This window comes from Megascapheus bottae, chromosome 15 (genome assembly GCF_031878675.1).
Source record: "Megascapheus bottae isolate mThoBot1 chromosome 15, mThoBot2.hap1, whole genome shotgun sequence".
NCBI classification, from domain to species: Eukaryota; Metazoa; Chordata; class Mammalia; order Rodentia; family Geomyidae; genus Megascapheus; species Megascapheus bottae.
This window is the reverse complement of record NC_143523.1, coordinates 10,922,211-10,935,031: the sequence shown is the minus strand read 5'-3', so window position 1 is coordinate 10,935,031 and position 12,821 is coordinate 10,922,211. Positions and strand designations below refer to the sequence as shown.

Sequence of the window (12,821 nt, the reverse complement as noted above, 5' to 3'; positions counted from 1 at the left end):
TTACTGGAGGACAACAGCCTTCAAAAGGAAGGTCCTGTCAGTCAAAGCAACTTGTAATTTTTGCTCCATTTGACATCTGGTGGCCCACCAGGTTGAATAACGGTATAGAGAGGCAGGAGCAAGCTGTGGTACCCATGGGACTCCGAAGGTACAGCCTGTCTGTCTGAATCTGGCGAGACCTCCCCTCAATCCCAAGCCAAGTCACAGCAATAAAAATCTCTCTGAGGCCCCCTTAATGGCTGCTTTCGCTCACGGTTCCGCCGTATACTTCAAGCCTAACTGACTAAGGACAGGTTTGGTGTGTAATGACATAGAATTTCAAACTCTGCACTCTGTAAATCCACTGCCTCCTCAGACAGAAGGCGAGGAGTCTTACTCAGGTAAAGCCATGTAAGTGGTAGGTTGGGATGTGAATTATAGGGCCCTGAGAGCTAAATGATTTTCAAACCTATTTAAAAAAAGAAATTTCGAGAAGAAAACAATGAAGACTCTGACTGTCTGAAGTCCTGGGCTAGATAATTGACATTCTTTCCTATGTCCAGAACACTGTAATAAAAAGGGAACTGTCACATGACTGGATCCAGTCGACGAGGATTTTGTAGACATGAAGTTGGTCCTCCGGTGTATTTATTCACACACACCCTCTCTCCCTGGACGGGGGGCTCCCTGAAGGCCAGGGCCATGTGATTAACCCCTATGATCACCTATTCTAGCTCACTGCATCAGGACAGCAAATTCTTCTATAAGTCAGAATGAAACACCTAACCCACTCCCCACTCTTAATTACATGGTCTTTTACTAAAAAGACACAGGCAATGAATGGCACCAAGATAAAAGACAATGTACAAAGTCCTGGGTCATAAAAGATGTCCTGTTAATATCAGAGCTTCGGACCTAGTTACATCAAGTGGCCAAAGGGAAAAGGGAAACTGGGAAACACATTCATTCTCTACTATACTTTGGAAGTGGTTTAATCCCAGGAGGTTACGTGTTGAATGCTTGGTCCCCAATGCGGGGGCCAAAAGGTAGTGGGACCTTTAAGAGGGGGAGTCTACTGCGGGGTGATTAGGTAAATAGAGGTGCATCAGCAACCTTAGAAGGGATTGCTGCTGGTCACATGGAGTGAGTTAATTCTCACCAAAGTGTAAGACTGCCCCCCACCCCTCACAGTCACAGGCCTCCTGTCCTTCTCACACACCCACACAGCCACTGTGACACCATCCTCCACTGCGCCAACCCAACAAGGAAGGCTTCACCACAGCCAGAGACTGGTAGCATGCTTGTGAATCTTTGAAACTGGGGGCTAAATAAACTTTTAGTCTTCATTAAATAGCTAGTCTTGGGTAGTTTGTAACAGCAACAGAAAATGGACTAATACAGTCCTCTGCTGAGAATGACTTTTGTAGAAATGCACTTTGGCATAATTCCCCATCCAACACTGGAAGGATGAGCGGTTCCCCAGGGAGTCTTGATACTGCAGTTGACAATGAGGGGTCACCATTGGCAAAGTCATACAGTTCCTTCTGCGAGTAGACACGATGAACACATCCATCTTACTATGAGGCCAGGTCTGCTTTTCTGATGGCTACACAGTTCATTCAAATGGCCCTGGCACGCTTCGTGGTACTGACTCCAAATAGCCGAGAAACAGATTTCAGGTACACAAACAAGAAATATGCAAATCTCAGAGCAAGCATATCCTTTGCATGCCAAATTCTTCTCTCCTTTTCCCATAGACAATTTTTCATCTAAACACCCACTTCATTAAAATGCTATCCTGTTGCATGTACTTCTGCATAAATTCTGGATGTACTAAATAATCTATGTACTAAATAACCTAAACTTCCTCACTTACTAAATAACCTATCAAATATGCAGACATTTTGGCAAAAATGCACATGATTCCAGATATACATAGAACAAAGGCAAAGTTTCTATTTGAAACTTCAAAATGAGTGGGCTCTGAGTCCTTAAGGGAAACTTCATTCAAATGTCTCCAATGACAAAATAATAGGAACAAGAAAAATTCAGTTAGAGTGAGAAGAGGAGGCTGGGGACAAAGATCTGTAGGGCACCCATGTAAAAAGGCACCCTATACAAATACAGAAACACATCACATACATGTGCAAGAACAAAACCCAGAAAGACATACATACCTCTGTTGCATTTTTCTAAGACTTTTCTCTGTTCAAGAACTTCTGAATTTAAAACAGCCTTTTCTTGCTTAACTTTATTTACCTAGAAGTGCAAGATTTGAAGGAGAGAAAACACCCAAAATTGTAAAACAGGACAGAAGGCAACGTGTGACACTCAAAGGGCTATCCAGTTTCCCAGTCATGTAAAGTGACAACATAAACAGACACTGGCTTCAAGGGAGGAGTGGTTACTCGGCTGTTCGCTATGTGGCAGGGTAGCTGTTGAAGCTGTTGTTGAAGCTGTTGATCATACATTATTCCAGATGGAAGGCATTTGTTCCTCATCAGGACAATATTCACACTCTATGCATCCAGTGCCAATGACTTCTCTTTTTTTTTTCTCTCTTTTTTTTTGTGGGTGTTGGGACTTGAACTCTGGGCCTAGGCGATGTCCCTGAGCTCTTAAGCTCAAGGCTATTGCCCTACCCCTTGAGCCACAGTTTTCTGGTTGTTAATTGGAGGTAAGCGTCAGTGCTTGAACTGGCTTTGAACCTCGATCCTTAGATCTCAGCCTCCTGAGTAGCTAGGATTACAGCTACTGCAAGGATGCCAGGCACTAGCACGTGGCATGACTCCTACAGGGGCCAGGAGTTTGGCTTAGTGGTAGAGTGCTTGCCTAGCATGCACAAAAACCTGGGTTCAATTTCTCGGTAACACATACATAGAAAAAGCCAGAAGTAATGCTGTAGCTCAAGTGGTAAGAGCTCTAGCCTTGAGAAAGCCCAAAGACAGCACTCAGGTACTGAAGTCAAGCCCCAGGACTGGCGAAAAAATAAATGAATAAATAGAATACATACAAAATACTCCCTCTGAATCAATTTCTGAAATAACTGTTAATTTTGATTAGGAGAAGAGAGCAGTGTAAGAGCAGTTTTTTAAATATAAGGTACGTGGATAAAGGTAGAAAAACCTCAAGCACATTATGTGGCATTTGAAAAGCAGACATATTTACATAGTCTAAAAATACTCAAACTGCTATGTGTTGTATTAGATACAGAAATGCCAGTACCAGAATAAAACCATATTCCATATAATAGTTATTTAGGGACCTGCAGCTGGGGAGAAGCAGCCTGGTCTCATAGCTATGCTAACAGTAGATCTAAAAAAGAATGTTTATTAGTTCTTTCATTATCTGAAATAGTAACTTCCAAACTGTCTTTCAATTGCACTTCTAAAAGGGTGAAAGAGAATCATCAATAAATCATCTCAACCAAGGAAAGACTGTTTGTTGTTTCCTCCCAGTCTCCTAAGTTTCATTCAAGAAACAAACTAAGCTAACAACAGTCCTGCCAGGGCCTCTGAATCCTTCCTAACCTCTAGGCTATCAACTGGTTTTGCCTTGGATTTAAAGAAGTAAGTGGTATATACTGTTCACTAAGAAACTCCCTTCCAAGATGGCCACCTCCCTCTTCCCTATCAGTACAGGGAGGCGGGTAGCACTGCTTCCCATCCTTGCAGGCGGGAATGAGGGACACAGGTATTGCAGTGACAGGACCAGTGCTTGGCATCCTTGCAGGCCAGAGGAGAAGGAGCTACACGGGGACTGGGAAACGGGGCTATAGACTCTGAAAACCAAGGAGGCAGGTTAAACTGAGATTGTGACAGCAGGTGCAAACAAAAGGTAACTGTGTGGACCTGTTCTTGATGACAGTTCAGGAAGAAAACCAAGTATTCTTCAAATCCCCACTTGAACACACTCTGCCTCCTCACATTCTGCCTCGCATCATCTACAGCTGTGGAGGAAGTGCGCAGTGTCGCTCTTCCCCTTTGAGCTGCAGCCAGTGGAGAAGTAAAATGCTTCCTTCTTCACCAAAAGCAGTAGTACGGGACAACAGGAAGTATCCCATTTATTAACCTGTATGGTAGATACATGATGTTCATGATCTAATTTTCTGTACCTGTTTATAAGTCTGAACAGGAGAGAGGGCAGGAGATGAAAACTGAAAGATTGCAACAGTAAATTTTTAACTCCGCCAGTCGGTCTCCATCCTAGCTTTTAGTTTAAAGCACGAAAGGCTTTGCCTTTCAGCCTCCGATACCTACTTCATCCATTACTTCTACAAGTTTGCTCTTGAGATTTTCCAGTTCAATAGCTAGCTTCTTCTTTTCTTCCTGAACAGATACAATTTGATCTCGAAGTTCTGCATTTTAAAAGAAAAAAAAAGTAGACATGACACTTATTTTTAAAAGAAACCAATCTGGAAAAAAAAAAAAAAAACAAGACAAGATGTCACTCCACATGCAGTTCAAAAGTCAAGGTTATTTAGCAGTTAAGAAGAAGATGAAGCCAGGAGTTTGGCCTACTGGTAGAGTGCTTGCCTAGTATGCATGAAGACCCGGTTCGATTCCTTGGTATCACATACATAGGAAAAAGCCAGAAGTGGTGCTGTGGCTCAAGTGGTAGAGCTCTAGCCTTGACAAAGTCCAAGGACAGTGCTCAGGCCCTGAGCTCAAGCCCGGGGATGGAAAAAAAAAAAAAAAAGAAGAAGAAGAATCAAAGGCTCATAGGAGTCTTGGGGACATTTGGAGGTTCCCCTAATGTAGCTATCATTAGGAATAACTTAATTTCAGACAATCGCATTATGTTAACTGTATCAGACCAAGTTTTCTTTACAACCTAGCTCTAATACACAATCTAAAAAAACTATTTGACATTTTGGAAGTAAATATTAAGCTTTCAACGAAAACAAATGAAGGCATTGTACTAATTTCTTTTCTCATTTCATAATGACCATGAGCTCTTGTCACAATACAATATAAACAAACAATTGGGCAGTTAATAACTTGGGAGATTTCAAGTTGAAGGAAAAGATCCAGACTCACTGCCAATTTATAGCCCTTAAACATTATTTGAACTGGCTTGCAAATATAAAGAAGGGTTAATTCTAGTAATTTTCTCTACAGAAATGTGAGTATTCTTGTTTCTTAATTTGTTTCTATTTTTTTTTTAAGTATTGAGATTTAATTTAAAAAAATGTTTGGAAAATGAAAGTATTAGCGACCCTCATTAAAAAGCTTTTGGCATTAGGTTAAAGGTACTTTTGCCACTAAAATGTTTAAAAATATCCAGATTAGCTCAGACAACTTAAGTTTACACCTAGGACTCTGGTTTTGTCACTTCATTTTTAATGGCTTTTAATTTCCTACCTTTCTCCAAGGGCAGTAAGAAACCTGCTATTTGGCTATTTATAAATGGAATTAAATTTTTTACATGAGCCCAGCTTGAAGAAGTTTTGAAATTTAGTTCTAAATCACTTTCTCCACTGGCTGGCTCATTCCAAAAGGAAGAACATGAGACTCCATTATTCAAGACCAAACAATGAACAAGAGGAAATACTTGACTACCAGAACAAATCCTATTTTGTCTTAGTTTAGGGGGCCTGAAGAATCAAGTAAAATCACTGCCATCTGAAGTTTTATCTCCCAACAACAATCCAATAATTATTTAACAAGAACTGGATTTCTTTTAACATAAGCCAAGTGTCTATATGTGTAGAAATAAAATCTGTGTACAATTACTAATTTTTTCTTAGAGCAGCTATGTGGTTTTCTAGTAGTAAACATTACTTTAGCTCATTAGTTGAATGAGAACTGTCTTGGAGAGAAGAGACAAAAAAAAAAAAAAGCCAAAGAGGAATCTTCGCTAAAGATTCCAACAGGTGGGGGCTGGGCTGGGAGCATGGCCTAGTAGTAGCGTGCTTGCCTAGCATACATGAAGCCCTAGGTTTAATTCCTAGGTACCAAAGACACAGAAAAAAGCCAGATGTGGTGCTATGGCTCAAGTGGTAGAGCACTGGCCTTGAGGAAAGCCCAAGGACAGTGCTCAACCTCAAGTCCAGGCCCCAGAACTGGCCCCCCGCCCCCCAAAAAAGATTCCAACAGGTAATCAACATAAAAAAACATGTTGGCCACACACACACACACACACACACACACACACACACACACACACACAGATTTTTAGAGCTGTCTTGTACATGCCGAGTTTGATATCTACCACTAAGCTACACTTTGAGCTCTAGAGACATGTGCATGTGTGTGTGTGCATGTGTGTGTATGCATGTGTATGTGTGTGTGTGTGTGTGTGTGTGTGTGTGTATGTCTGTACATGCACCAATAATTTGGCTATAAGACCTCAAGTTCTCAATGAGTTTTTTTGCCCAAGGCTGGTGTTCTGCCACTTGAGCCACACCTTCATTGCTTTTTGCTGATTAACTGGAGATGAAAGAGACCCAGAGTTTTCTGGCCAGGCTGCCTTCAAATTGTAGTCCCCAGATCTCAGTTTCTTGAGTAGCCAGGATTACGCATGTCAGTCAACAGCGCCTGGATCAACTACATGATTTAGTTTTTAGTTTTTTTGTTTTTCCCCTTTGGTCATGGGGCTTAAACTCACAGCCTGAGTATTCACTGTCCCTGAACATTTCTGCTCAAGGCTAGATCTCTCTCACTTTGCATCATAGCTCCACTTCTGTTTTTGTTTTGTTTTGGTGGTTAATTGGATATAAGAGTCTCGGACTTTTCTGTCCAGGGCTGGATCAAACTGCGATTCTCAGATCTCAGCCTCCAGAGTAGCCAGGATTACGGGCCTGAGCCACCCACCAGGCTTCATTATGTGTATTTTTATCCATAGTTCCCTTCACATATAAAAATATCATGGCATATGGTTTACTCTTAAAGATGTAGTAAATGACTACTTCTGGCCAGACATTTTCATAAGTGCTTAATTCCAAACAAGAAAGCAACTCACAAATGTTATGTGCTATCATGATTCTCAGTTCGAACCCCCACCACCACACAAAACACACACACACACACACACACACACACACACACACACATATCCCAGGCCAATCAGTTAAGTCATAATTGGGGGACAGTAGTGTTTTAAGTTCTCAGGTGCAGTTAGAAGCAAGAAGCACTGTCATAATAGGATCCAAGAAAGTGCTCAGTAGTGAAGCACAGAATCTCACCTTTGATTTGCTTCTGACACTGTACTGAGACACATGTCTCGGCTGCCCCTTCTGTGTCTGTGGATGAATCCTCCTCATCAATATTTATCTCCTCCGTTATCACATCTGGTCCCAGCTTGGCCATGTATAACATGCTGATTCTTTTTAGTGTCTTATTTTCTTTATTTAGCTAAGACAAAATACAAAAACGGTTATTTTAACAGCAGTCAAAATGAGGGTCTTGGATATTTAAACAATAGACAAATTAAGTGTATTTTTGTCTTATATATTCATCAATATTCACAGCAGGGCAAAACAATTAGCAGACTCATTAAACAGGGTATTATGCATATGTTTTAATATTAAACTTATTATTTTAAGTAAAACCTGACACCTGGATTACAGCCAGCAGCAAATGGAGATGCTAAACATCGTCAATAAGAAATATAAGGAATTCAGACGAAACACTAGTGTTTCTGTCATAATTGTCTTTATAAACATGCTTTCTGTCACATAAATCTGATGCCTTTCCTGGGCATTACAATTCTTTGTGTATATGTGGTGGGGAGAGGGGTTGGAGGGGGACGGAGGTCATGGGGCTTGAACTCGGTTGGCCTGGGCGCTGTCCCAGAGCTCTTCAGTTCAAGGCTACCCTTGAGCTAAGCCCTACTTCCCATTTTCTAGAGGTTAATTGGAGATAAGAGCCTCAGGTCCTTTTATGCCCAGGCTGGCTTTGAATCTTGATCCTCAGATCTTAGCCTCCTGAGAAGCTAGGATTATAGGCATGAGCCACCACCCAGCCTGGACATTACAATTCTTGTTCACTGTTTGTTTGGTCTCTGTGGCGCCTCCTCCCAGCTACTCAATATACACAAATTCTCTCATCCTGTTGGCTGTAGCCAATCCAAGCAAGGCCAATTAGCTCTTTCCAGTAAAAATCTGAAGGCTCGAAAGACCGAAATGAATTGCACTATGTCTGGCTACTGGAGTGGTATTGACAACCACATTCCACTACAGAGTTAAGCAGGGAAAAGTCTCAACCAATCCACAAATAGAGCTGAGGTTCAAAGAGGCAGGGAAAAGTAACAGAGAGAAGATCTCCCCCAGGGCCCTAGTCTTTGGCTCCAGCCCATTCCCAAGTTTTTACTGGCTTACAGATTCAATGGGAATCTCCAAAATACTCTCTGGTCTTTCATTTCTTTTATGTTTTCCCTAAGCTAGTTCAAGGTGTATTTCTGCTATCTGTTCAGAGTCCTCATAATACTTCCTAGAACAAAGTTTAAAAGGCATTACTATTGCCTCTACAAAAAGACTTCTAATGCAGCAGCAAAAAGGAATCTTAATTTGTTAATGTATTTGTTATTCCCTGACAAAGAAATGAGCGGGCTTTTAACTTTACTCAACTATTCATCACTGTCTTTAGCTAACATGCTTATATGCACAAATAGGTAGTATAAAGCACATATTAAGATTAAACTTGGTCCAATATCCACAGAAGGAAAATAGGTGTTTTAAACAATGATTTCGCTTCCCAAGACTGAAAAATGAAAGATTTTCTTATACATATCAAAGTACCTAATAAACTATTTTCCCTAATGAAAAATAGGATCTGGGCTGTGAAACGCAAATAAATTTCCTGGCTAGAGCCGCTGGCCAGACCACTAAGGCAAGGGCTAAATTTAGGAATACTGGAAATAGGTGAACATAATTCTTTGGGAAGCTAACTATTCTTTCTGCATTTAAACCTTATACCAGAATTAAGTTTAGTTTGGCCCTTCACTTGTGATCATAATGCCTCTGGATATTACACAGCTCATTCCAATCTGGGAGATTGGAATAAAATACGGGGCCTAAATGTACCCCAAGTGGCCTGGTGTAAGGTCCAAGAGATTTCCCTAAACTCTCTAGGGAATCAGGAAGAATGTTTTTAGAAGTGGCCACAAATCCTTGCACACAGATGCTTTCTAGAGGACTGGAAAGCACTATTCAGAAAACCAACCCTCATCCTCTGTCCTCATTATCTAACTCCAGCTCTGTCTCTCCACTTTACACTAGAGGATCCAGGCTAAGAGATGAGGCCTTGTAGGTTCCAAACACCTCTTCCTCAGAATGCAATGTGCAGGTGAACATTATGGGTAGTCTGAACCCTGGATGCTATTGCACAGCCTCCACAAAGAAGGCCTTCCTGCAATTCCCCAGCTGTGCCGTCTTTTCTAATGTTTACAGAAAAGAGCACTTTAAGAAGAAAATGAGAAAAAGTCCAGGCAGTTTGTAATTCTCCCTCCTGATATTTAAACTAATGGTTCCCAAACCAAATCTCCTTCTTGGAACCCTAGCATAGGACTCTCCCAGAGTTTCCTAGAGAGTCTGATGTACATCAACGCTAAAAATCATTGGTGGACAATCATGTAATATTCTGTATACAATGTACCTCAGTAGGTCTCTCTCTCTCTCTCTCTCTAACCAACCTAACCTTATGCTGTCCATTTTACCATCAGCAAGATGAAGTCCAGGTAAATTAGCCTTAGACTATCTGTGGATAGGCTCTCTCCAAAGACAGGACAATCAAATAAACAACTGCAGATAAACAGGTGAATTCTGTCATCCAAAGCCACCTGTTGAAAGGAGTGAAGACTAGAAAATTCTTCAAGGGAACCCATACTGAGCCAAGAATTACAAGATAAAAAGGCCATTCCTAAAATTGCTCCAGTCCTAATTTTAAGAGAGCAGAACGTAATTACATGCTAGGACCATATGTGCACTCAACAACACAGCCCGGGATAAAACATATATATCACCACCTTCGCTCCCCACATATTTGGCTAATCCAAAAAGGCGATCATGTCCTCACTCGGCTATGCTATTGCCACAGGAATTTGTTCATAACAAGAGAAAACACAGGACTATCCTTAGGCACTGGAAGATTCAGAGCAGCTAGTATGTTCCAAACATATTTTTTTTCTCTACTTGTTCCAAAAGAGATAAAGAAAATGAAAAGAGAATTCACATGACATCTTGGGACCAATGAAATCCAGCAGGAGTAAGAAGGAGATGAGAAAGCTCAGACTATGGTTGCTTTCAAAGCAAGGGCCCACATTGCTATGTATTCAATAGATAAGTAACAGGAGAGAAGTTACTCACACAAATTTATATTCTTAAGTTAGTTAGGTTCTGATGCATAGCTTATGAACACTAATGCAATATCTTTATGCAAATAATTAAGGAAAAACCTCTGGGGCAAGGATACTGCTAATGCATATGAATTAAATTTATTTATTATTTATTGGAATAGGATTGCAGTCACATCCAAAGTAATACTTTGGAGGAGGGTGACAGGAGAGAAAGAAGCTGGGGATGGGGGGAGTCCAACCAGCATTACTAATGAAATTTGGTTGAAAATTGCTGTAATCCATTTTCTGATGAAGCGGTTCAGATGCATTTTACCCAACCCAAAATACAGAAGACAGAGATAAAAACATTCTTTAATAATAATGCACTTCTGATGAGATAGAATATAGAAAATTACACACTTGGTAAATTCATCAGCTAGAAGCAATCAGCAGAGCACGGGAGGTCACCTCTCGCATGCCCTCACTCTGCTTTCAGAAATAATCACCTGAGATGTAAGGCTGGAGGCGGACATCTCAACAGATACAAACAGAAAACATTCATCACTCTTAGGTCACAGCAGATTAGTTTTAAACCTGGGTAGCATTTTAACCAAATGCAAAGACATCTGGAAAGTCTTCCAACAAACTACATACTTTGGCATGTTTCACAGGTTTTGCAGCACAAATGAGTCTTCTACAATCAAAGTAACCTCTGCATGGAGGCAGATATTTACATAATAGTATTGCAAGATTCCGAAACTTTCATTATCAGTGCATATAAATGACTAGATAGGTAGGAAAGCAAGACAGCAAACAAGCCATGCTTTAGACAACCAGGGTGAAGTAAGAAAGCTCAGGTACAAGTCATTCATTCGAACAGGCTCACCTTTGTTGCCAAAGCTTCTGCACTTTCTCGACAAGTCTTCTCTATTTCAAGATGGTTCTGCATGAAATTAACTTCCTCTATAACCATGTGAGAAACTAGGAATGAAGGCGGAAAAGAATCTTAGCATTCAGAGATTAGTCAGCTATTCCAGTAGCCCACACATCATCCCATGATTAAGAATACTACAATTCTATTTCCTACGGCCTTTTGGCCAGCACTAAAATAGGTTTCTCAGAAGCCAGATTAAATCTCAGCTGCACACAAAAAGAAAAACATTCCATCCAAAAACGTTTACTACTATTCCATACATTTATAAGAAGTATTTAAAGTTTTTAAAGGGTGAGTGTGAGTGTGTGTGTGCGTGTGTTGGGGCTTAAAGTCAGGGTAATCTAGGTGCTGTCTCTTAGCTATTTTGCACAAGGATGGTGCTTTACCATTTGAGCCACAGCTCCACTTCTAGTTTTTGGAAGTAGTTAACTGGAGGTAAGAATCTCCTGGATTTTCCTGTCCTGTGTGGGTTCAAACCATAACCTTTAGATCCCAGCCTCCTCAATAACCACTGGTGCCAGGCCTACAGAGTCTCTTTTCTATGTAGTTGCTTACACCTTCAAAGATATACCTGCTGATTTCAGTAAAAGAAGCCCCATATATACAGTGGCCATCTTTATTGGTATATGACTGGCACATGAATCTAAATAGAAAAGTTGTCTACTGTGAAATGGAAGAAAAATAGATTGAGTTTATGGCTAAAATAGCAATGGGGCAATAGCCAAGTATCTCTAATAGTAAAAAATGAACTATTATCATTTCTTCAAACCCCAAGACCAAAAAGTATAGTGCCAAGATTTATTTATGTACTATCTGATGAAACCAAATGCTAATCATTCTTTGCATAAGAGATTGTGAATAGAAGAAAAACTAAATTTTACTTGATATTCTGTCATCATAAAAAATTAGATTTTTGACTTTTTGATAGCTGGCTCATGTAAATTGAGACAAGGCTACACAGGAGATTAGAACTTGAACTACGCTTCAAAAATCAAGAAAGGAAAAAGGTCAATTCCTTCCACCCATAGTTCTAGTCAAAATAAAATTCTGAGACACTATAGACATGTATCCTTATTGACATATGTTTGGCTTAAAAATAAAAAATTAGAGTTCACCCAATATGAAACTCAACAAAGTTAGGCAAAAAAAAAAAAAAAGCATTGGGCTCACATAACACAAAGAGAGATTACTTTTGCTTCATTTACGCTTAATTAACCTGCAATTATGATTAAACTCAGGGAAAAAAATTTCTCTCCAAATTAAATACAAAAAAAAAACCTGTATTACTTCCTAAGTCTGCTCAAAGTTCTTATTATGTTAATATTCAAATTCATAAAGCAGTACTAAATGGCCAGAAACATCTCTAACCTTGACATTTTTTTTCAGGGGTAATAATAATCTGCCGCAAATGCAGGCCAACCAAAAACCACTTAACTAATTAGTAGTTGCAGTCACCGAGAAAAACATGAATCAACACTGTTATTACAAGTGGCACATTTGAGTGGCATCTAATTATGACTTGATGAGCACGATACTTGCATTATCAACATCACTACTGCATCCCATCAGGGCCTAAAAGCTGCTGATGGCATTGACTTCGAGAAACTCCCACTCAATGGTACAGCAGCACCCA

General features: G+C 40.2%; 1 protein-coding gene across 1 annotated transcript in view; it reads right to left on the bottom strand.

Annotated features, from left to right (window-relative positions):
• Shtn1 (shootin 1) overlaps positions 1-12,821 on the bottom strand; it is a 102,144-nt gene that overhangs the window by 53,709 nt on the left and 35,614 nt on the right. Inside the window, exons 4-7 of the mRNA XM_090345780.1 lie at positions 11,141-11,235; positions 7,166-7,334; positions 4,239-4,336; positions 2,157-2,238 (exon numbers count right to left, since the gene is read on the bottom strand). Of these exons, the coding sequence (XP_090201906.1) occupies positions 2,157-2,238; positions 4,239-4,336; positions 7,166-7,334; positions 11,141-11,235 (444 nt within the window). The remainder of the gene's footprint in view (positions 1-2,156; positions 2,239-4,238; positions 4,337-7,165; positions 7,335-11,140; positions 11,236-12,821) is intronic.